Below are 26,783 nucleotides of genomic sequence, written 5' to 3'. Positions count from 1 at the left end.
CTGACAGCAGCAAGGAGAATCTAACAAAACAGAGACATTATTTTGAAAAACAATTCTTGAATGTTCTGAACGTCTCTCCAGACATTGTGTCCCATGGACACAGTACATTTTATACCTTGCGTCCAGCCTTGATGATTTTATGCCAGGACGGTGTCAGCACAAACCCTGGAAATGTTTTTAAAACTAGCACTGTTGTCAAATGTTCCAACATACATTTGTAGCCACCATACATTTACAGACACCCAAGGACCAGTGTACAATTTTTTTAAAGACATCTGTCCCATTTTAGGCATCTGTCTTTCAAACAAATAGTGGCAACACTCATCATCCAGTCCTCTTCTGTCAGTGGGGACAAGTAACAGAGGTATACTGAACATAAATTTTCCATCTGTTGGACCATTTAAGGACCTGCTAGAGGTTCTTAGACCTTAGCATTTAGCAGAAACAGGCGCTGCTTTGCACAGCCTCAGGCATGCAGAAGTGGTGCCTTACCCGCTGTCTGTGACTCCCAGATGTTTGATTGTGTCCAGATCAACTGTGTCCATCTGCATGTGCTGCACAGCACTCAGCACTTTCTCCTGATCCACTGGATCTGTAACACCAATCTGACAGAACAAATGATACTCTAAGGTGCCATTTTTAATACCCACTAACTGCAGCTGAAGATGCAATATCTTTCACATGCAGAGAGCTTCTGGAATCTGGGACAGAATTTTACAAGCCAAATCAGAAAAAGGTGGGACAGCATGGAAAATGAGGGATGCAGATATTCTTACATTTACTTTGACTTCCGTTTCACTGCAGACAGTATAACTCAAGATACATATTTCATGCTTGTTTTCATGCGTTGTTAATATCGGGATTCCCACTCCTTGTTTAACAACAAATTCAAAGACCTTCACAGGGTCCAACTTCCTCAAATTCAAGAAGCAAATGTGGCGACAGTTTGAGATGGGATAGAAAGGTTAACTACTTTTACAAAATTTAAAACAAGAGCTGCAGAATTAATGGAAGCTCAGGTACACCTCCCGAAGAGTGCAGCAGGCTTTTCGGGGGGTTATGGATGGATATTGTAATCTGATGCGCGCACACACACACACACACACACACACACACACACACACACACACACACACACACACACACACACACACACACACACACACACACACACACACACACACACACACACACACACACACACACACACACACACACACTCTGACTGCTGTGCTGACTGGTCAACATTTTCACCCTGCTGCAAAGAAATCGCCACCACTCACTTCACAAATAACACAATCTGCATTGTATTTTTATTTTAGATTACATTGTAGCCTGGTATCAAAATATCTCAGCTGTCTAATCCATATTCTAGCAAAAATTATTTGTTTCAACCGGCACAAACAAAATAAAGCCATCTGGAAAATAAAATGCACGTCTCATGGAGCTGCCATGCCTCTCTCGTAGCCACCGTATTCACTTTTTGGTTCCCACTATGTTGCAACAATGTTTTTTTTCTTTTTTTGCTCATTTTAGTCGCTACATTCTACAACAGCACTATTAGCACTATTGGGTAATCGGTGTATAAACTCCCTTTTAACAGGAAGAAACCTCCAGCAGAACCAGGCTCAGGGAGGGGCAGTCTTCTTCTAGGACTGGTTGGGTCTGAGGGAGAGAACCAGGAAAAAGACATGCTGTGGAGGGGAGCAGAGATCAATCACTAATGATTAAATGCAGAGTGGTGCATACAGAGCAAAAAGAGAAAGAAACACTCAGTGCATCATGGGAACCCCCCAGCAGTCTAAGTCTATAGCAGCATAACTAAGGGATGGTTCAGGGTCACCTGATCCAGCCCTAACTATAAGCTTTAGCAAAAAGGAAAGTTTTAAGCCTAATCTTAAAAGTAGAGAGGGTGTCTGTCTCCCTGATCTGAATTGGGAGCTGGTTCCACAGGAGAGGAGCCTGAAAGCTGAAGGCTCTGCCTCCCATTCTACTCTTACAAACCCTAGGAACTACAAGTAAGCCTGCAGTCTGAGAGCGAACGCTCTATTTGGTAATAACATATTTATATTTATTTTATATATTTTATAAGTAATAACAATAATCAAATGAAACAACTAAATTGTGCCAGCCTTTAAAGGGCATACTATATCTCACTCCAGTCAACACCAGCTTTAAAAAAAATAAATCATTACTTCCAACTCTTTAATTTGTGTGAGTCCTGATAAAGCTGATAAAAGTAAAATAAACCAGAATGCTTCTTAAAAAAGCACAACAGACATAGCCATTCTTATCCATAAGCATGATGTAATGTCAGACACTGACTATTACAGACATGTGAGAGGTAAATAAAGAAAAATGCTTAAAATGGCCGGGGGTCAAGAGGGTCCTGTTTGGAGAGTGTGGGGGGCAAAGCCCCCCAGAAGTTGAATGGTTTTAGCCTTGTGAATGCTCCCCAGAAGCAATTTTTTTGCAGTAAAGTTGCAAGGAGAGATGGGGAGGGTGGAGACAGCTGTTTATCCAACTCTTTACAAGCGGAACAAAATCTGTCTTCATATGGCAGCAACTTCTGTGCAGTGTGAGAGAGTCTTCTCTAAAACTGAAGAGGAACAGACTCATGCCTAGCACAGCTGAAATGATCTTGTTTTTAAATAAAAACCTTTGAAGCGCCCAAAATCCCCTCCATTTGTCATAACAGTCCCTAGTAACACAAGTATTTCACAATTTATATCTCTATTAGATACAGTCTTGGCACAATCACATTATAACACAAGTATAATATTAATGTCTTTAAAAGAAAATATAGTCAAAGATTTCAAGATGCACATAAACTGTCATTATTTAACATCCATAACAGTGCCTGACTGTTTCATTGTTCCATGCAATTGCTATGTTAAAGATTGGCCAGCAGATGTCACCACATTTATTTGTATCAGATGCTTCAAAACACTGATCCATTTCAACACAATTGCTTTATATTCATATGTGCATAGATAGACTTACAATCATGAATACGTGCTAATCAGGCAGGGCTGTGAAATGAAAATTGTGAAATCTGAGGAAAATATGCAGGGGGTCTGGGAGGCGCAGGCTAGGGCCGGCCCCAGAAACCAAATTAATTTTGTATCTAATGATACATTTTCAGTATCTCCTGGATGAAAAAATTCTCAAAAGAAGCGCAGATTTAAATGAGACTTGATTCAACCTTTCGTTTGAGTTTTCAATGATAATGTTGAAATAACAGAATATGACGTGGAAGTAGGACCTGGAATGATTTTCCTTTTAACTGTAAACCAAATTATGCATTAACTCAGAACAATTAAACTACATGAAATTCATGAACACTGAAAAGACTGTTACAGCATTTCAAAAACCACAGCTAAAGCTTATAGAATTTTTGAAAATCATTGTAAAATATCAATAACATACCTAATAGTAAATAGTCACATATCCTTATGTAAATTCCTGTAAATCCATTCAAAGCCACAATGTCTTTTTCCAGTGAAAGTCTACATAATTAAAAAAGTCACCTAATCTTGTCTGAAATCCTGTTTGAACAGCGCAATGTTTATTTTCCAGAGATAAAAAAAAATTCTTAACATGTTTCTTGAGGGCACAAGATGCAGTGAGCTTTTCCCGTTTCTTTTATCTGTGTTCATGATGACAAACTTTAAATTCAACCCAGCGCCAATTCCACGGATTTTTGTCCTTATTAAACTTTTTCAAACCGTGTTTCTCGCCATCTTCCCTCTTTCCGACGTCGGTCCATGACACAGACATGCCGCAAAATTCTTCTTTTAAAAACTTGATGGCTCTTAAAGTATGCGATGTCCACATGCTATGTTTAGCTTGGAGCAACTACACAGCATCAGCGTAGCAACCAACCAGTCCCGCTTTACAACAACTGTCATTCTCCATCGACTTATTCTCCACCAAACATACTCCATAAATATCTAAACAGCATTGGAAAAAACACACAGATTGAAAGTTTACCAGCTCACGACTGGACCATCTCTTAGTAAGTTCTTCATGAAGGTGAAGCGAACAGGTCTGACAATGAGCCCAAAACCGTCAGCAGCTTTCATATTTGGCCGATACCGTAAGTTTGCGTGTTTATATATATTATAGACATAGGTGAATTATTAACCTGGTTTGCTCGGCCTGTATGAGAATATCAGAGCTTTGTGTTTTTTGCACAGAACCCGCCAACGCTTGGTCTGTCCTGTCAACACCTTGGTTTGATATTTTCCCGTACAGACCTCGCAGTCAGTTAATAATCCTTTAATACATCAATATTTTCATAATTCTTTATTTATTTAGAATAGTCAGCTCATTTTCTAGTAATACACACTAAGGCCAATACAATTTAATTATTTAATTTGATTTATCAAATTATGTCAGGTACTAGCGCGTTGCCCGAGGGGGATCCACGGGCTCGAGATTGGTTGTGTTTCTAAAATAGGTAGTTGACATTTTTCAAGGGTGGTAATAAATTATGCAAAGTTTCCACAATGAGTTGGAATGGCCTGTGAGTCCAGAATGTTTTTAGAAAGTTAAGCCCCTTTCACACCAGGCTTTGTAGAGTTGCGCACAGGAGGGAAAAGATTGGCCTCATGACTCTGTGTTAACAGACTGCCTGGACAGGCAGATGAGAAATGGACTGCATTTGCTCTTTTCCATCTGCATCAGATGCTCAAAGTGCTTTACAATTATGCCTCCCATACACTCACACACCAATGTCAGCGTGCCACCATGCAAGGCCCTCACTACACACTGGGAGCAAATCAGGGATTAAGGATCTTGCCCAAGGGCCCTTAGTGATTTTCCAGTCAGGCTGGGGTTTGAACCGAGGATCTTCTTGTCTAAAGCCCAATGCTTAACGACTAGATCATCACCTCCCCAAATCCAAGACAGATTTGATACACTGGAAAAAGTCAGAATACATTATTTCCAGGAGTTAATGAACTTTATTTAACGTGCCACATTTGTGAGAGCACTTAAGAAGGAGAAAGCACTACAGAGCTGCAACCGGCAATTGCGCGCGATCCGTCCATGAGGAGTGGATGTGGACATGTCCTCTTGCTGATAATTAGTCTGTGAGCAGGAGTTAATGGACTTTATTTAACGTGCCAAAATCGTCATAAGACTTGAGGAGATGAAGGCGGCGCTAAGGATGGTGGGCATGCGTGCGCGATCTGTCAGTGAGGAATGGACAGTGGACATGTCCTCTCACTGGCAATCCGTCCATGAGGAGTGGACGTGGACATGAACTCTCACTGGCGATCGGTCCACGAGGAGTTAGTGAACGTGGAAGTTTTTCCTGTTAATTACATAATTTTTTTAATATTAATTTTCTGTCTTAATGTATTTATAAATTGTTTAGGTTGCTATTATCGTATACACACGATTATTAATATTATTATTATCAGTATTTTATTGTTACTTCTATTTTGTCATTTGATTTTTAAATGGACCACAATGGAAATAAGTGTGTTTACTTTCTTGCGTCATCCATGAAAATTCAGTAAGGTATATCTCCTATTATATATTCCAAATCTAAGGTAGAACTCTACTTGTGTATACTAAGGTATATCTAAATATCTAAAAAAAAAAAAAAAAGGGTAGAGCCACTTAGATGCCTGGTCTTGAGAACCAGGGATGGCAGGTTGAAAAGCTTTTGTATGTTATGTATTTTGAAGGTGACACGATATGTAATTTTTATTTATTTATTTATTTATTTATTGAGTATTTAAGACTAAAATTAACAGTTTAATTTATCCTTTCCTGGTACGCAGTTACTGAAGAGATAAATATTCGGATTTTGAACTGTGCGCCACTAAAAACCAGGAACTTCCAGGTGACTCCCGACACTGGAGAAGAAAGAGGAAGTGGCATCAGCACGGGAACCATTATCTTAATAGCCCCATTAATTTATGGATTTTTACAGGCTACTGACAGCCCCGTTTCCACCAAGTGGTTTGGGTCAGAGCTGCACTGTGTTTTCGGTGTGGGAACGGTTAATTCTCGCTGACAGAATCCTTTTGATTGGCAGGTGGAACCACTTATATTGACAAGCACGCACACACTTTGTCTACGGCTTCTCCACTCAATATGGAGGCGTATTTTCAGATTATCTAATTTTATTTTTTGTGGATCATGGTATAATTTCATCGTGTGAGACGTTATGAGCAGATGAGGTAATTGGAGTCTTAACTTGCAGCATGACGTGGCTCGCTGACAGCAAAGATTCGATCCATCAGCTGCAATAATCAATCAATCAATCAACTTTTTTTTTTATATAGCGCCAAATCACAACAAACAGTTGCCCCAAGGTGCTCTATATTGTAAGGCAAGGCCATACAATAATTATGAAAAACCCCAACGGTCAAAACGACCCCCTATGAGCAAGCACTTGGCTACAGTGGGAAGGAAAAACTCCCTTTTAACAGGAAGAAACCTCCAGCAGAACCAGGCTCAGGGAGGGGCAGTCTTCTGCTGAGACTGGTTGGGGCTGAGGGAAAGAACCAGGAAAAAGACATGCTGTGGAGGGGGGCAGAGATCGATCACTAATGATTAAATGCAGAGTGATGCATACGGAGCAAAAAGAGAAAGAAACAGTGCATCATGGGAACCCCCCCACAGTCTACGTCTAAAGCAGCATAACCAAGGGATGGTCCAGGGTCACCTGATCCAGCCCTAACTATAAGCCTTAGCGAAAAGGAAAGTTTTAAGCCTAATCTTAAAAGTAGAGAGGGTATCTGTCTCCCTGATCTGAATTGGGAGCTGGTTCCACAGGAGAGGAGCCTGAAAGCTGAAGGCTCTGCCTCCCATTCTACTCTTACAAACCCTAGGAACTACAAGTAAGCCTGCAGTCTGAGAGCGAAGCGCTCTAATGGGGTAATATGGTACTACGAGGTCCCTAAGATAAGATGGGACCTGATTATTCAAAACCTTATAAGTAAGAAGAAGAATTTTAAATTCTATTCTAGAATTAACAGGAAGCCAATGAAGAGAGGCCAACACGGGTGAGATATGCTCTCTCCTGCTAGTCCCCGTCAGTACTCTAGCTGCAGCATTCTGAACCAACTGAAGGCTTTTTAGGGAACTTTTAGGACAACCTGATAATAATGAATTACAATAGTCCAGCCTAGAGGAAATAAATGCATGAATTAGTTTTTCAGCATCACTCTGAGACAAGACCTTTCTGATTTTAGAGATATTGCGTAAATGCAAAAAGGCAGTCCTACATATTTGTTTAATATGCGCTTTGAATGACATATCCTGATCAAAAATGACACCAAGATTTCTCACAGTATTACTAGAGGTCAGGGAAATGCCATCCAGAGTAAAGATCTGGTTAGACACCATGCTTCTAAGATTTGTGGGGCCAAGTACAATAACTTCAGTTTTATCTGAGTTTAAAAGAAGGAAATTAGAGGTCATCCATGTCTTTATGTCTGTAAGACAATCCTGCAGTTTAGCTAATTGGTGTGTATCCTCTGGCTTCATGGATAGATAAAGCTGGGTATCATCTGCGTAACAATGAAAATTTAAGCAATACCGTCTAATAATACTGCCTAAGGGAAGCATGTATAAAGTGAATAAAATTGGTCCTAGCACAGAACCTTGTGGAACTCCATAATTAACTTTAGTCTGTGAAGAAGATTCCCCATTTACATGAACAAACTGTAATCTATTAGACAAATATGATTCAAACCACCGCAGCGCAGTGCCTTTAATACCTATGACATGCTCTAATCTCTGTAATAAAATTTTATGGTCAACAGTATCAAAAGCAGCACTGAGGTCCAACAGAACAAGCACAGAGATAAGTCCACTGTCCGAAGCCATAAGAAGATCATTTGTAACCTTCACTAATGCTGTTTCTGTACTATGATGAATTCTAAAACCTGACTGAAACTCTTCAAATAGACCATTCCTCTGCAGGTGATCAGTTAGCTGTTTTACAACTACCCTCTCAAGAATCTTTGAGAGAAAAGGAAGGTTGGAGATTGGCCTATAATTAGCTAAGATAGCTGGGTCAAGTGATGGCTTTTTAAGTAATGGTTTAATTACTGCCACCTTAAAAGCCTGTGGTACATAGCCAACTAACAAAGATAGATTGATCATATTTAAGATTGAAGCATTAAATAATGGTAGGACTTCCTTGAGCAGCCTGGCAGGAATGGGGTCTAATAAACATGTTGATGGTTTGGATGAAGTAACTAATGAAAATAACTCAGACAGAACAATCGGAGAGAAAGAGTCTAACCAAATACCGGCATCACTGAAAGCAGCCAAAGATAACGATACATCTTTGGGATGGTTATGAGTAATTTTTTCTCTAATAGTCAAAATTTTGTTAGCAAAGAAAGTCATCAAGTCATTACTAGTTAAAGTTAAAGGAATACTCGGCTCAATAGAGCTCTGACTCTTTGTCAGCCTGGCTACAGTGCTGAAAAGAAACCTGGGGTTGTTCTTATTTTCTTCAATTAGTGATGAGTAGAAAGATGTCCTAGCTTTACGGAGGGCTTTTTTATAGAGCAACAGACTCTTTTTCCAGGCTAAGTGAAGATCTTCTAAATTAGTGAGACGCCATTTCCTCTCCAACTTACGGGTTATCTGCTTTAAGCTACGAGTTTGTGAGTTATACCACGGAGTCAGGCACGTCTGATTTAAAGCTCTCTTTTTCAGAGGACCTACAGCATCCAAAGTTGTCTTCAATGAGGATGTAAAACTACTGACGAGATACTCTATCTCACTTACAGAGTTTAGGTAGCTACTCTGCACTGTGTTGGTATATGGCATTAGAGAACATAAAGAAGGAATCATATCCTTAAACCTAGTTACAGCGCTTTCTGAAAGACTTCTAGTGTAATGAAACTTATTCCCCACTGCAGGGTAGTCCATCAGGGTAAATGTAAATGTTATTAAAAAATGATCAGACAGAAGGGAGTTTTCAGGGAATACTGTTAAGTCTTCTATTTCCATACCATAAGTCAGAACAAGATCTAAGATATGATTAAAGTGGTGGGTGGACTCATTTACTTTTTGAGCAAAGCCAATAGAGTCTAATAATAGATTAAATGCAGTGTTGAGGCTGTCATTCTCAGCATCTGTGTGGATGTTAAAATCGCCCACTATAATTATCTTATCTGAGCTAAGCACTAAGTCAGACAAAAGGTCTGAAAATTCAGAGAAACTCACAGTAACGACCAGGTGGATGATGGATAATAACAAATAAAACTGGTTTTTGGGACTTCCAATTTGGATGGACAAGACTAAGAGACAAGCTTTCAAATGAATTAAAGCTCTGTCTAGGTTTTTGATTAATTAATAAGCTGGAATGGAAGATTGCTGCTAATCCTCCGCCACGGCCCGTGCTACGAGCATTCTAACAGTTAGTGTGACTCGGGGGTGTTGACGCATTTAAACTAACATATTCATCCTGCTGTAACCAGATTTCTGTTAGGCAGAATAAATCAATACGTTGATCAATTATTATATCATTTACCAACAGGGACTTAGAAGAGAGAGACCTAATGTTTAATACACCACATTTAACTGTTTTAGTCTGTGGTGCAGTAATGGATTACAACCGGCGCTATAACCTGGCACCAAACTCCCATGTGACAAATGGACTTTTCTTCAGCCAAGACAGAAGGAAAATTATTTTCCTAACTTAATACTAAGTCCTAATACTAAATTATTTTCAGATTTCATTTTGTAAAGGTGGATAAGTTTTCAGATGATCTCACTGAAATGGACAGGTAAGACTATATCATTTACTCCTTGTGTGAATGGTTTTAATATTTAATAATATGTTACGCTACTAAACAATATTTATTTTTAAAAATAACTGATATTTTCAGTACCTCGTGTCATTTTTCAGATTTGAAATGCATGTACCTTATCGTACGAAAAAAAAAAATAATAAAAATTTTATACTTCCTCATCACTTTTTTCTGATGTCAAGGATAGTAAAACAAACTTTTTAAATGGTTTATCAGTCAATTATGACCACAGAGCTGGGAAAAAACTTTTAGGACAACCTGATAATAACGAATTACAATAGTCCAGCCTAGAGGAAATAAATGCATGAATTAGTTTTTCAGCATCACTCTGAGACAAGACCTTTCTAATTTTAGATATTGCGCAAAAGCAGTCCTACATATTTGCTTAATATGCGCATTGAAGGACATATCCTGATCACAAATGACTCCAAGATTTCTCACAGTATTACTAGAGGTCAGGGTAATGCCATCCAGAGTAAGGATCTGGTTAGACACCATGTTTCTAAGATTTGTGGGGCCAAGTACAATAACTTCAGTTTTATCTGAATTTAAAAGCAGGAAATTAGAGGTCATCCATGTCTTTATGTCTGTAAGACATTCCTGCAGTTTAACTAATTGGTGTGTGTCCTCTGGCTTCATGGATAGATAAAGCTGGGTATCATCTGCGTAACAATGAAAATTAAGCAATGCTTTCTAATAATACTGCCTAAGGGAAGCATGTATAAAGTGAATAAAATTGGTCCTAGCACAGAACCTTGTGGAACTCCATAATTAACCTTAGTCCGTGAAGAAGACTCCTCATTTACATGAACAAATTGTAATCTATTAGATAAATATGATTCAAACCACCGCAGCGCAGTGCCTTTAATACCTATGGCATGCTCTAATCTCTGTAATAAAATTTTATGGTCAACAGTATCAAAAGCAGCACTGAGGTCTAACAGGACACTGTCTGAGGCCATAAGAAGATCATTTGTAACCTTCACTAATGCTGTTTCTGTACTATGATGAATTCTGAAACCTGACTGAAACTCTTCAAATAGACCATTCCTCTGCAGATGATCAGTTAGCTGTTTTACAACTACCCTTTCAAGAATTTTTGAGAGAAAAGAAAGGTTGGAGATTGGCTTATAATTAGCTAAGATAGTTGGATCAAGTGATGGCTTTTTAAGTAATGGTTTAATTACTGCCACCTTAAAAGCCTGTGGTACATAGCCATCTAATAAAGACAGATTGATCATATTTAAGATCGAAGCATTAATTAATGGTAGGGCTTCCTTGAGCAGCCTGGTAGGAATGGGGTCTAATAGACATGTTGATGGTTTGAGGAAGTGACTAATGAAAATAACTCAGACAGAACAATCAGAGAGAAAGAGTCTAACCAAATACCAGCATTACTGAAAGCAGCCGAACATAAAGATATGTCTTTCGGATGGTTATGAATAATTTTTTCTCTAATAGTTCAAATTTTATTTGCAAAGAAAGTCATGAAGTCATTACTAGTTAAAGTTAAAGGAATACTCGGCTCAATAGAGCTCTGACTCTTTGTCAGCCTGGCTACAGTGCTGAAAAGAAACCTGGGGTTGTTCTTATTTTCTTCAATTAGTGATGAGTAGTAAGATGTCCTAGCTTTACGGAGGGCTTTTTTTATAGAGCAACAGACTCTTTTTCCAGGCTAAGTGAAGATCTTCTAAATTAGTGAGACGCCTTTTCCTCTCCAACTTACGGGTTATCTGCTTTAAGCTGCGAGTTTGTGAGTTATACCACAGTCAGGCACTTCTGATTTAAGGCTCTCTTTTTCAGAGGAGCTACAGCATCCAAAGTTGTGCTCAATGAGGATGTAAAACTATTGATGAGATAATCGATCTCACTCACAGAGTTTAGGTAGCTACTCTGCACTGTGTTGGTATATGGCATTGGAGAACATAACAAAGAAGGAATCATATCCTTAAACCTACTTACAGAGCTTTCCGAAAGACTTCTACTGTAATGAAGCTTATTCCCCACTGCTGGGTAGTCCATTAAAGTAAATGTAAATGTTATTAAGAAATGATCAGACAGAAGGGGGTTAAGTCTTCAATTTCCATACCATAAGTCAAAACAAGATCTAAAGTATAATTAAGGTGGTGGGTGGACTCATTTACAGTTTGAGCAAAGCCAATTGAGTCTAATAATAGATTGAATGCAGTGTTGAGGCTGTCATTCTCAGCATCTATATGGATGCTAAAATCGCCCACTATAATTATCTTATCTGAGCTAAGCACTAAGTCAGACAAAAGGTCTGAAAATTCACAGAGAAACCCACAGTAACAACAAGGTGGACAATAGATAACAACAAATAAAACTGGTTATTGGGACTTACAATTTGGATGGACAAGACTAAGAGTCAAGCTTTCAAATGAATTAAAGCTCTGTCTGGGTTTTTGATTAATTAATAAGCTGGAGTGGAAGATTGCTGCTAATCCTCCCCCTCGGCCCGTGCTACAAGCATTCTGACAGTTAGTGTGACTCGCGGGGTGTTGACTCATTTAAACTAACATATTTATCCTGCTGTAACCAGGTTTCTGTAAGGCAGAATAAATCAATATGTTGATCAATTATTATATCATTTACTAACAGGGACTTAGAAGAGAGAGACCTAATGTTTAATAGACCACATTTAACTGTTTTAGTCTGTGGTGCAGTTGAAGGTGCTATATTATTTTTTCTTTTTGAATTTTTATGCTTAAATAGATTTTTACTGGTTGTTGGTGGTCTGGGAGCAGGCACTGTCTCTACGGGGATGGGGTATTGGGGGGATGGCAGGGGGAGAGAAGCTGCAGAGAGGTGTATAAGACTACAACTCTGCTTCCTGGTCCCAACCCTGGGTAGTCACAGTTTGGAGGGTTTAATAAAACTGGCCAGATTTCTAGAAATGAGAGCTGCTCCATCCAAAGTGGGATGGATGCCGTCTCTCCTAACAAGACCAGGTTTTCCTCAGAAGCTTTGCCAATTATCTATGAAGCCCACCTCATTTTTTGGACACCACTCAGACAGCCAGCAATTCAAGGAGAACATGCGGCTAAACATGTCACTCCCGGTCCGACTGGGGAGGGGCCAAGAGAAAACTACAGAGTCCGACATTGTTTATGCAAAGTTACACACCGATTCAATGTTAATTTTAGTGACCTCCGATTGGCGTAACTGGGTGTCATTACTGCCGACGTGAATTACAATCTTACCGAATTTACACTTAGCCTTGCCAGCAGTTTCAAATTTCCTTCAATGTCGCCTGCTCTGGCCCCCGGAAGACAATTGACTATGGTTGCTGGTGTCGCTAACTTCACATTTCTCAAAACAGAGTCGCCAATAACCAGAGTTTGATCCTCGGCGGGTGTGTCGCCAAGTGGGGAAAAACGGTTAGAGATGTGAACGGGTTGGTGGTGTACAGGGGGCTTGTGTTTAGGACTACGCTTCCTCCTCACAATCACCCAGCCGGCCTGCTTTCCCGGCTGCTCGGGATCCGCTGGGGGGCAGCTAACGGCGACTAAGCTACCTTGGTCCGCACTGACTACAGGGGCCTGGCTAGCTGTAGGATTTTCCAAGGTGCGGAGTCGAGTCTCCAATTCGCGTAGCCTGGCCTCCAAAGCTACGAATAAGCTACACTTATTACATATAACTAAATAACTAAACATTTCACACCCAGAGCAGAAAAGTGCGGGAGAGACAGGAGAAGCTGCCATACTAAACCGGCTAAGAGCTAGTAGCTGCGTTAAGCTAGCGGATTCCTAAAAACACACAAAGTGAATAATGTGTAAATAATTTAGAGGTGATTCAGCAGAGGGAGTGCTTTAGTTAAGGCACGTGAAGATTACACTGTGAAACAAATCGTTATCTAGTTATCTAGATCAATCTAACTACGCAGATTAAACAGCTAACAGATACAGCAAAACACCGCTGTGCTCCGGAACAGGAAGTGATCCAATACCACAGTGAGAGCCAACCACCAGTAGAGCGTACTATCTCTGCAGGACCTCTGATGCAGCCCCAATCTGTCTGTCAAGCTCATGTTTCATCTTACTTCCATTTGTGAACAAGACCCTGAAATACTTGAACTCCCCCCACTTGGGGAAATAAATGTGCCCTGACTCAGACAATGGTCTCAGATTTGGTGATGGCCTCACACTCAGGTGCAAACCTGTCCAGTGCACATCGGAGGTCACTCACTGAAGGGGAGACTCCAGTTCACCTAACCTGCATGTCTGTGGAAGTGGGAGGAAGTCAGATCACCCGGAGGAAATCCATGTAAGCACAGGGGGTATACATGCAAGCACCAAAAACCCCAGGACCCTCTTGCTGTGAAGCAACAGTACCTTTTAGTAAAAGCTGATCTGATAAACATAATGAATGATGTGACACTACAAGAAGCCTAGATATACTTAAAAATGTCAGAAATAAAACATATATAATGTGACTGCACATGTAACTTTTTAATAACTTGAATAACAGAGTTGAAAAAAGTGGGTGGGTCGGTTTGATTAAGTATCTTTTTGCAAATTTTCTTTTTGTAAATTTTAACATGACTTGGACAAAAGTGGTCTTTTTTTCTTTACTGTTCCCACAATTCCAACGTCAATTTAAATCTAATTTTGTGGCAAATCACATTACACCCCAGGAAGGTCTCCATACCCCCAGTTATACCATGATCAGTGAGAATTCCATGTCTAAGTGGCGTGCATTATTTTCATGCATACGCACACGTAGTTCGGTGAGTTAAGTCACTGTAATATCACTCAGCTCTGGTCGTCACCATAACAACGCACAAATCAGTTGGCGCAGATCAGCTATGTTTTGATAGGTGAGTGACAGAAACGTGATAAAACATGGATTTCCAAGTGAACTTTATTATTTTTGGCCAAAATAAAATGTTTGAGGAATGGGAAGAGGAGGAGAGCAAACGAGAAGAACAGCAAAAGCACTGGCATAAAGATTTAACATCGGACGAACTGGACAAGATTGAAGACGGAAAAGAAGAAAAGAACAATGAAAAAAGTTAACAAATAAAATTTGTGTGTTAGCTCACTGTGTGGGACCATGGTATAAGCGGATTAAACGACTTGAAGCCGTGCATTATACGGTTTGAATGCTTCGCGTTGTGGTGTTTTAAACTCTGCGTCATGCATTCAAACCATAAAATGCACTGCTTCTTGTTGTTTATCCTTAAAGAACCACTGCTCCAGATGGTGGCAGAGACCAATAACATTGATAAACTGAGATGCACTCATCATCTACCTTCTCCAGGTCAGTTTTATCCATCGTCAACAGACAGGTCCAGGTAATGTTGTGTTCCTGGGGGGAAAGAAAGCATATGTCAGAGGCTGCAAATTGAAAACTTCAACTGCAGTTACAGACTCCAAAACAAAACCAGTGGATCTTAATGCTGCTGCTTTGACTTAAGATGGAACATTTATTCATTCTTTCATTTTCAGCCACTTATCCAGATCGCAGTGACAGCAGAGCAGGCAGCTCATCCCACACTTTCCTATCCTTGGCCAAGTCCTGTAACTTTTCCCAGGAGATCCAAAGGTGCTACCAAGCCATCTGGGGAATATACAGTTGTATGTGAAAGTTTGGGCACCCCCAATGATTTGCATGATTTTCCTTTATAAATTATTGGTTGTTTGGATAAGCAATTTCAAGTTAAATATATCATATAACAGACAAACACGGTGATGATGGGAGTATTCCAGTACTCTGGAATAGACCTTACCGGGGAGGCTGAGGAGTGTGATCCCCCTATAGTTGGAACACACCCTCCGGTCCCCCTTCTTAAACAGAGGGACCACCACCCCAGTCTGCCAATCCAGAGGCACTGTCCCCGATCGCCACGCGATGTTGCAGAGGCATGTCAGCCAAGACAGTCCCACAACATCCAGAGACTTAAGGTACTCAGGACGGATTTCATCCACCCCAGGAGCCTTGCCAACGAGGAGCTTTTTAACCACCTTGGTGACTTTGGCCTGGGTAATGGATGAGTCCGCCTCTGAGTCCCCAGTTTCTGCTTCCTCTTCGGAAGACGTGACGATGGGACTGAGGAGATGCTAGAAGTACTTCTTCCACCGCCCGACAATATCCCGAGTCAGGGTCAACAGCTTCCCACCCACACCGTAAACAGTGCTGGTGGAGAGCTGCTTCCGCCTCCTGAGACGTCGGACAGTTTGGCAGAATTTCTTCGAGGCCGACCGATAGTCCTTCTCCATGGCCTCCACGAAACTCCCAGACCCGAGTTTTTGCCTCTGCGACCGCACGGGCTGCGGCACGCTTGGCCTGCCGGTACCTGTCAGCTGCCTCTGGGGTCCCACCTACCAACAAAGATAAGTAGGACTCGTTCTTCAGCTTGCTGAAGAAGGATATACGAGGTCTACTAGAAAGGTATCCTACTTTTTATTTTTTTCAAAAACTATATGCAGCTTGTTTCGAGCTGAAAACCTCCAAATTTAAGCCTCTGATGACCCAGGATGTCGTGAGAGAACAGAGAACTTTCAGAAGAGGTCGGGATCAGTAGTTTATCTGGACATTCCACTGCTAAAGGAGATTTTGTAATGAAAGACGTGCGGACGGATTGGCGCGTTGGCAGGCAGCCGGCGCGGCGCGCCGCCACAGGAAAAACACCTCCGTGTTGATAACCATTTGTAAAAACCAGGCGGCTTTTGATGGCTTTCAGTTGAATATCTGAGAAGTTGTTTAACAGCTGGACATGTTCCAACTTGTCCTTAAGGCTTCCAACGGAGGTGTTTTTCCTGTGGCGGCACAACTTTGGAGGTTTTCAGCTCTAAACAGGCTGACGACGGCGCCTGGGAGCGCTGCGCGACGTCCCGCTCCGTGGGAAGTCCTTAAAGCGACAGTAACACTCCATAATCTCTCATCAGCCGTTAAAATTTTCACCGAAAACCAGCTGAATTTCTCGAATGGTGTCCACTTCGATGTGCCTCCCAGGTTCTGAAAAAATTTTGATCAAGCAAAGCTCCAGTCTCTCAGGAAGTTCCCAGACAAAAGAAATCCGACGAGAGGGGTGGACCACTCCTCACTCAAAGCCTGCCCACAGGCGAATGACGCAACCGACAGGCGTGAAAAAACTCACGCATGCGCACGAGGGTTCAAGTTTGGCTGATGTAATCGCACGTGATTCAAATCCATATAGTTTTTGAAAAAAATTAAAAGGTCGGATACTTTTCTAATAGACCTCGTATATATATATATATATATATATATATATATATATATATATATATATATATATATATACACACACAGTGGGGCCAACAAGTATTTAGACAGTCCCTGATTGCGCAAGTTCTCCTACTTAGAAAGATGAGAGAGGTCTGTAATTTTCATCATAGGTACACTTCAACTATGAGAGACAAAATGACAAAAAAAAAAAAAATCTGGAAATCACATTGTAGGATTTTTAAAGAATTTATTTGTAAATTGTGGTGGAAAATAAGTATTTGGTCAATAACAAAAGTTCAGCTCGATACTTTGTAACATAATCTTTGTTGGCAATGACAGAGGTCAAACACTTCCTGTAAGTCTTCACCAGGTTTGTAGCTGGTATTTTGGCCCATTCCTCCATGCAGATCTCCTCTAGAGCAGTGATGTTTTGGGGCTGTCGCTGGGCAACACGGACTTTCAACTCCCTCAACAAATTTTCTATGGGGTTAAGGTCTGGAGACTGGCTTGACCACTCCAGGACCTTGAAATTCTTTTTAGGGAGCGGTGTGTTTGGGATCATTGTCATGCTGGAAGACCCAGCCACGTTGCATCTTCAATGCTCTCACTGAAGGACGGAGGTTTTGTCTTAAAATCTCATGATACACGGCCCCGTTCATTCTTCCCTTAACACGGATCAGTCGTCCTGTCCCCTTTGCAGAAAAACAGCCCCAAAGCATGATGTTTCCACCCCCATGCTTCACAGTAGATATGGTGTTCTTGGGATGCAACTTCTTCTTCTGACAACTTGAGTTTTTATTAAAAACTTCTACTTTGGTTTCATCTGACCACATGATATTCTCCCAATCCTCTTCTGGATCATCCATATGCTCTCTGGCAAACTTCAGACGGGCTGGGACATGGGACTGGCTTAAGCAGGGGAACACGTCTGGCACTGCAGGATTTGAGTCCATCTCTGTGTAGTGTGTAGCCTTTGTTACTTTGGTCCCAGCTCTCTGCAGGTCATTCATCAGGTCCCTTCATGTAGTTCTGGGATTTTTGCTCACCGTTCTCATGATCATTTTTACCCCACGGGATGAGAGCTTGCGTGGAGCCCCAGATTGAGGGAGATTATCAATGGTCTTGTATGTCTTCCATTTCCCACAGTTGATTTATTCACACCAACCTGCTTCCCGACCGTAGATTCACTCTTCCCAGCCTGGTGCAGGTCTACAATTTTCCTCCTGGTGTCCTTCGACAGCTCTCTGGTCTTGGCCATGGTTGAGTTTGGAATCTGACTGTTTGAGGCTGTGGACAGGTGTCTTTTATACAGATAAGGAGTTCCAACAGATGCCATTAATACAGGTAACAGGTGGAGGACAGAAGAGCTTCTTAAAGAAGAAGTTAAAGGTCTGTGAGAGCCAGAAATCTTGCTTGTTTGTGGATGACCAAATACTTATTTTCCACCACAATTTACAAATAAATTCTTTAAAAATCCTACAATGTGATTTCCAGATTTTTTTTTTTTTTTGTCATTTTGTCTTCTCATAGTTGAAGTGTACCTATGATGAAAATTACAGACCTCTCTCATCTTTTTAATGGCCCAGTCACACGGCACTTAAAGGGCAACGAAGCTCTGATGAAACAAGAAATCTGGACTTTCATTGACTTTCGTTGGCATCGTTTAACCTTCGTGCAGCTTCGTTCCTCCAGCTGGCACTTCCTCAGGATTTTTAAACTGTTGAAAAATTTGAACGAAGGGCAACGAAAACCTCAATTCGCCTGTGTTTCGTTTTGCTGTCGTTCTTGACGTTTTTTTTAATCATTTGTGTAGTTTTTGCAATGTTATTGTTTAATTTGACTTCGTTGGAGCAGCTGAACGTTTTCACACAGTGCAGAAGCCGGTTTCTGAGTGCGCAGGCTGCTGCTGCATTCACGTACCGTTGGAAATTACAGGGCAGACTCAGCCTGCTTGCTTGGATTTTTTTATCTGTGTGTGGGGGGTCAGCTTCAATGGGCTCAGGCACCTTACATAGGCCAGAATTAATCTTTTGTGTGGATATAATTAATTATTTTGCCACAAGCAACTGCTAAATTTGAAATAACAAAAAAGTTGTGTAATTTCCGACGGTACTTGAATGCAGCATAAGCAGCAGCAGCAGCGTGCACTTATTATTTTTTATTAAATATAACAATATGAGTGTAGGAATGACAATCCAGTCCTTCTGTACATGTGCCAACAGGTAGATGAATCAAAATGATTACATAAAGAGCTGTTCTGGAAGGCAGAATTCATGTTGTGGATCAGTGATCAGCCGGTGGAATAACCGCACGACTCAATGCGCGCGTTCACACGCACTGATTAATTTACTGCTCCGATATATTCAATCATCTTTACACTTATATTTATATTTATTCTCCCTATTGACAGTTTTCTGTTATAAATCAATATCGATGGCTTAGAACATAATACAGTGATACAGCAGTGACCACAGCGCACTTTTTTCTTTTTTTAATTGGAGCAAGACGGAGCGCGCAGCGTGTCGACAGACAGTGTGGATTCTGATAATGATGGAGATGATCCCTCTTTTGTTCTGGACGAGGAACCAGAGCAGGTGGTCCACTGATGTGCACACAGATCTCCACAGCTTCTGTTTGCAGTTTCTCCAGGACTCAGGTGCTATGAGCTCTGTTCCAGCGCCGAGTCCTGGAACTCAGAGATGCAGACACACACTGCTCCAGCTGTAGCTCCAGGCACGTTTCATTTAAAGCGTTGAGATCGTGAGCTTCGGTTTTTTTAAGTTCCTCTTTTGTCCTTTTTGCGCGCTTGCTTCGCAGGCTGTTCGGTGGTAAAGCTCTTTCGTCCACCTTTTCTCAACGAATTGTGACTTTTTTTACTTTTTCCCTTCGTTCAGGAATCTTCGTGTGCCGTGTGACTGGGCCATAAGTAGGGGAACTTGCACAATCAGGGACGGACTAAATACTTGTTGGTCCCACTGCATGTGTGTGTGTGTGTGTGTGTATATATAAATATATATATATCCACGTGATGTGACAAATGCTAGTTCTAAAACAAGAAATCGTTTTCAAGACACAAATGATTGCACTGCGGTATTGTATCACTTCCTGTTCCGGAGCACAGCGGTGTTTTTCTGTATCTGTTAGCTGTTTAATCTGCGCAGTTAGATTGATCTAGTTACCTAGATAACGATTTGTTTCACAGTGTAATCTTCACATGCCTTAACTAAAGCACTCCTTCTGCTGAATCACCTCTAAATTATTTACACATTATTCACTTTGCGTGTTTTTAGGAATCCGCTAGCTTAGCGCAGCTACTAGCTCTTAGCCAGTTTAGCATGGCGGCTTCTCCTGTCTCTCCTGCACTTTTCTGCTCTGGGTGTGAAATGTTTAGTTATTCCTCGGCCTCCTTTAGCAGTAACGGTACTTGTAATAAGTGTAGCTTATTCATAGCTTTGGAGGCCAGGCTGGGCGAACTGGAGACTCGGCTCCGCACCGTGGAAAATTCTACAGCTAGCCAGGCCCCTGTAGTCAGTGCGGACCAAGGTAGCTTAGCCGCCGTTAGTTACCCCCTGGCAGATCCCGAGCAGCCGGGAAAGCAGGCCGACTGGGTGACTGTGAGGAGGAAGCGTAGTTCTAAACAGAAGCCCCGTGTACACCGCCAACCCGTTCACATTTCTAACCGTTTTTCCCCACTCGACGACACACCCGCCGAGGATCAAACTCTGGTTATTGGCGACTCTGTTTTGAGAAATGTGAAGTTAGCGACACCAGCAACCATAGTCAATTGTCTTCCGGGGGCCAGAGCAGGCGACATTGAAGGAAATTTGAAACTGCTGGCTAAGGCTAAGCGTAAATTTGGTAAGATTGTAATTCACGTTGGCAGTAATGATACCCGGTTACGCCAATCGGAGGTCACTAAAATTAACATTGAATCGGTGTGTAACTTTGCAAAAACAATGTCGGACTCTGTAGTTTTCTCTGGGACCCCTCCCCAATCGGACCGGGAGTGACATGTTTAGCCGCATGTTCTCCTTGAATTGCTGGCTGTCTGAGTGGTGTCCAAAAAATGAGGTGGGCTTCATAGATAATTGGCAAAGCTTCTGGGGAAAACCTGGTCTTGTTAGGAGAGACGGCATCCATCCCACTTTGGATGGAGCAGCTCTCATTTCTAGAAATCTGGCCAATTTTCTTAAATCCTCCAAACCGTGACTATCCAGGGTTGGGACCAGGAAGCAGAGTGGTAGTCTTACACACCTCTCTGCAGCTTCTTTCCCCCTGCCATCCCCTCATTACCCCATCCCCGTAGAGACGGTGCCTGCTCCCAGACCACCAATAACCAGCAAAAATCTATTTAAGCATAAAAATTCAAAAAGAAAAAATAATATAGCACCTTCAACTGCACCACAGACTAAAACAGTTAAATGTGGTCTATTAAACATTAGGTCTCTCTCTTCTAAGTCCCTGTTGGTAAATAATATAATAATTGATCAACATATTGATTTATTCTGCCTTACAGAAACCTGGTTACAGCAGGATGAATATGTTAGTTTAAATGAGTCAACACCCCCAAGTCACACTAACTGTCAGAATGCTCGTAGCACGGGCCGAGGCGGAGGATTAGCAGCAATCTTCCATTCCAGCTTATTAATTAATCAAAAACCCAGACAGAGCTTTAATTCATTTGAAAGCTTGACTCTTAGTCTTGTCCATCCAAATTGGTAGTCCCAAAAACCAGTTTTATTTGTTATTATCTATCGTCCACCTGGTCGTTACTGTGAGTTTCTCTGTGAATTTTCAGACCTTTTGTCTGACTTAGTGCTTAGCTCAGATAAGATAATTATAGTGGGCGATTTTAACATCCACACAGATGCTGAGAATGACAGCCTCCACACTGCATTTAATCTATTATTAGACTCTATTGGCTTTGCTCAAAATGTAAATGAGTCCACCCACCACTTTAATCATATCTTAGATCTTGTTCTGACTTATGGTATGGAAATAGAAGACTTAACAGTATTCCCTGAAAACTCCCTTCTGTCTGATCATTTCTTAATAACATTTACATTTACTCTGATGGACTACCCAGCAGTGGGGAATAAGTTTCATTACACTAGAAGTCTTTCAGAAAGCGCTGTAACTAGGTTTAAGGATATGATTCCTTCTTTATGTTCTCTAATGCCATATACCAACACAGTGCACAGTAGCTACCTAAACTCTGTAAGTGAGATAGAGTATCTCGTCAATAGTTTTACATCCTCACTGAAGACAACTTTGGATGCTGTAGCTCCTCTGAAAAAGAGAGCTTTAAATCAGAAGTGCCTGACTCTGTGGTATAACTCACAAACTCGTAGCTTAAAGCAGATAACCCGTAAGTTGGAGAGGAAATGGCGTCTCACTAATTTAGAAGATCTTCACTTAGCCTGGAAAAAGAGTCTGTTGCTCTATAAAAAAAGCCCTCCGTAAAGCTAGGACATCTTTCTACTCATCACTAACTGAAGAAAATAAGAACCCCAGGTTTCTTTTCAGCACTGTAGCCAGGCTGACAAAGAGTCAGAGCTCTATTGAGCCGAGTATTCCATTAACTTTAACTAGTAATGACTTCATGACTTTCTTTGCTAACAAAATTTTAACTATTAGAGAAAAAATTACTCATAACCATCCCAAAGACGTATCGTTATCTTTGGCTGCTTTCAGTGATGCCGGTATTTGGTTAGACTCTTTCTCTCCAATTGTTCTGTCTGAGTTATTTTCATTAGTTACTTCATCCAAACCATCAACATGTTTATTAGACCCCATTCCTACCAGGCTGCTCAAGGAAGCCCTACCATTATTTAATGCTTCGATCTTAAATATGATCAATCTGTCTTTGTTAGTTGGCTATGTACCACAGGCTTTTAAGGTGGCAGTAATTAAACCATTACTAAAAAAGCCATCACTTGACCCAGCTATCTTAGCTAATTATAGGCCAATCTCCAACCTTCTTTTTCTCTCAAAAATTCTTGAAAGGGTAGTTGTAAAACAGCTAACTGATCATCTGCAGAGGAATGGTCTATTTGAAGAGTTTCAGTCAGGTTTTAGAATTCATCATAGTACAGAAACAGCATTAGTGAAGGTTACAAATGATCTTCTTATGGCCTGAGACAGTGGACTCATCTCTGTGCTTGTTCTGTTAGACCTCAGTGCTGCTTTTGATATTGTTGATCATAAAATTTTATTACAGAGATTAGAGCATGCCATAGGTATTAAAGGCACTGCGCTGCGGTGGTTTGAATCATATTTGTCTAATAGATTACAATTTGTTCATGTAAATGGGGAATCTTCTTCACAGACTAAAGTTAATTATGGAGTTCCACAAGGTTCTGTGCTAGGACCAATTTTATTCACTTTATACATGCTTCCCTTAGGCAGTATTATTAGACGGTATTGCTTAAATTTTCATTGTTACGCAGATGATACCCAGCTTTATCTATCCATGAAGCCAGAGGACACACACCAATTAGCTAAACTGCAGGATTGTCTTACAGACATAAAGACATGGATGACCTCTAATTTCCTGCTTTTAAACTCAGATAAAACTGAAGTTATTGTACTTGGCCCCACAAATCTTAGAAACATGGCGTCTAATCAGATCCTTACTCTGGATGGCATTACCCTGACCTCTAGTAATACTGTGAGAAATCTTGGAGTCATTTTTGATCAGGATATGTCATTCAAAGCGCATATTAAACAAATATGTAGGACTGCTTTTTTGCATTTACGCAATATCTTTAAAATTAGAAAGGTCTTGTCTCAGAGTGATGCTGAAAAACTAATTCATGCATTTATTTCCTCTAGGCTGGACTATTGTAATTCATTATTATCAGGTTGTCCTAAAAGTTCCCTAAAAAGCCTTCAGTTAATTCAAAATGCTGCAGCTAGAGTAGTAACGGGGACTAGAAGGAGAGAGCATATCTCACCCATATTGGCCTCTCTTCATTGGCTTCCTGTTAATTCTAGAATAGAATTTAAAATTCTTCTTCTTACTTATAAGGTTTTGAATAATCAGGTCCCATCTTATCTTAGGGACCTCGTAGTACCATATCACCCCAATAGAGCGCTTCGCTCTCAGACTGCAGGCTTACTTGTAGTTCCTAGGGTTTGTAAGAGTAGAATGGGAGGCAGAGCCTTCAGCTTTCAGGCTCCTCTCCTGTGGAACCAGCTCCCAATTCAGATCAGGGAGACAGACACCCTCTCTACTTTTAAGATTAGGCTTAAAACTTTCCTTTTTGCTAAAGCTTATAGTTAGGGTTGGATCAGGTGACCCTGAACCATCCCTTAGTTATGCTGCTATAGACTTAGACTGCTGGGGGTTCCCATGATGCACTGTTTCTTTTTATTTACCTCTTTTTGCTCTGTATGCACCACTCTGCATTTAATCATTAGTTATTGATCTCTGCTCCCCTCCACAGCATGTCTTTTTCCTGGTTCTCTCCCTCAGCCCCAACCAGTCCCAGCAGAAGACTGCCCCTCCCTGAGCCTGGTTCTGCTGGAGGTTTCTTCCTGTTAAAAGGGAGTTTTTCCTTCCCACTGTCGCCAAGTGCTTGCTCATAGGGGGTCGTTTTGACCATTGGGGTTTTTCTGTAATTATTGTATGGCTTTTGCCTTACAATCTAAAGCGCCTTGGGGCAACTGTTTGTTGTGATTTGGCGCTATATAAATTAAATTGATTTGATTTGATTTGAAATGATTACCCCTGCCATGAAATGCTGTTTAAGTCATTCTCCTCACTCATGTCATCACCCATTGTCTGACACAAAAGTTTCAAAAATTTTCTGGAGGCCAATAGCACTAAAACACCACACAAATCACACCTCCCACAATGCATTTCTGTTTCCACAGTGAATCAAGATGGAGTTTGTGGATGTGTCTTGAAAACGACGGCAATATGCTGATGTCGTACAAGGTCCCACTCTCCGACCAGCACTCTCAGGCTGCTTTTTGTCTGAACATCCCACTTTATTGGACAAATTATATACATAAATTTTCATATCTACAGATTAGAATAATTAACTATTTAAGCATTTATTGGTCAATAATAAAGTTTCCGAACATATCTGTGCACCCCTTTAGTGAACATTAGCATATATGGAATCAAAGCATCTCTAACAGTACATCTCGGCTTAATTCCAGAAGAGAAAGAAACACCTAATCTTACAAATACACAATAAACACAATGATATCTTATTCCTATCATACTTACATGCATGATATCACTGAGGTTCCCAAGATCAAGGCCATGCAAAAGAAGCTCAAGGTCTTCAAGCTTGGTTACACTGTGGAGAGCGAACACTCTTATCACAAAAAAACATTGGTTCTCACTCAGTGTCACCCAAATTCTAAACCAAATGTTGTGTGGGCCGCCAAAAGAGGAGGTACTGCTGGCCCACCACCAGAGGGCACCCTGCCTGAAGTGCGGGCTTCAGGCATGAGAGGGCGCTGCCGCCACGGACACAGCCGGGGGTGACAGCTGTCACTCATTATCTCATGACAGCTGTCACCCATCTACGCTTCATCATACTACTCCATAAAACCCGGACGTCATCTCCACCTCATTGCCGAGATATCATCTACCTGTGAAGGCAATTTCTCTGCTGACTTAATACTGAATAATAGTCTGAACTCTTTTGCAGCTGTTTTCCTGTGGTGTGCCTTATCTGCTGGATTGGCGTTTGGTGTGAACAGCGACGGCTTCGCTTCACACCCAAACCAGATAGGTGGTTTAACAGGAGCTGCACGAGTGTGTGATTAGAGGTGGAGGTGACTTTCCACCTTCTGACTGTTTTTGTTACTGGGTGTGCACACACCCACATCTCACTGTTTGTGCTCCTTACCAGCAGTACCAGATCCGACAGTCGGGGACGGTGATCACCTGGGAATTCGGGACTTGGCAGCTCCAGTATTCACCAGGTTCGGTGGCGGCGGAAATCGTGTGGTTCCGGCTCTTCTCAGGACAGACGTCTTCTATCCTCGAGCCTGCCCACACGTCACCTTTGTGTATTGACTGCTATCATATTCTGAGATTGTCTGTATAGTCGTTGTGCACATTCACAACATTAAATTACCTTCTGGCTCATCTATTGACCGTTCATTTGCACCCCCTGTTGTGGGTCCGTGTCACTACACTTTCCCCAACACCAAAGCTTAAATTGATTGCAGCTGCAGGAACAATAAACATATGCACAACTTGAATTGTGAATTTTAGTTGTGTAAAAGTGACTGTACAATATATCCATCATTTTCTCATCTCATCTTCAACCGCTTATCCAGGATCAGGTTGGGGGACAACAGCTCTAGCGGGGACCGCAGACTTGCCTTTCCCGGGCCACACTGACCACCTCTGACTGGGGGATCTCGAGTTGTTCCCAGGCCAGTGTGGAGATATAATCTCTCCACCTAGTCCTGGGTCTTCCCCGGGGTCTCCTCCCAGATGGATGTGTCTGGAACACCTCCCTAGGGAGGTGACCAGGGGGCATCCTTACCAGATGCCCAAACCACCTCAGGTGGCTCCTCTCAAAGCGCAGGAGCAGCGGCTCTACTCCGAGCTCCCCACGGATGACCGAGCTTCTCACCCTATCTCTAAGGGAGACACCAGACACCCTCCTAAGGAAACCCATTTCAGCCGATTGTACCTGTGATCTAGTTCTTTCGGTCATGACCCAACCCTCATGACCATAGGTGAGAGGCAGGAACAAACATAGTCCAGTAGATCAAGAGCTTCACCTTTTGACTCAGCACCTTTTT

The 26,783-nt window shown here is 41.5% G+C and overlaps 1 protein-coding gene across 1 annotated transcript in view; it reads right to left on the bottom strand.

The window, feature by feature from the left end:
• The window catches only part of asz1 (ankyrin repeat, SAM and basic leucine zipper domain containing 1), a 265,510-nt gene that overhangs the window by 57,172 nt on the left and 181,555 nt on the right, over positions 1 to 26,783 (bottom strand). The window contains 3 exon segments of the mRNA XM_034175985.1: positions 493 to 605; positions 15,066 to 15,122; positions 25,243 to 25,315. Coding sequence (XP_034031876.1) covers positions 493 to 605; positions 15,066 to 15,122; positions 25,243 to 25,315 — 243 coding nt within the window.

Source organism: Thalassophryne amazonica, chromosome 8 (genome assembly GCF_902500255.1).
Source record: "Thalassophryne amazonica chromosome 8, fThaAma1.1, whole genome shotgun sequence".
Taxonomy (NCBI): Eukaryota; Metazoa; Chordata; class Actinopteri; order Batrachoidiformes; family Batrachoididae; genus Thalassophryne; species Thalassophryne amazonica.
This window is presented reverse-complemented; position numbering and strand designations above follow the sequence as displayed.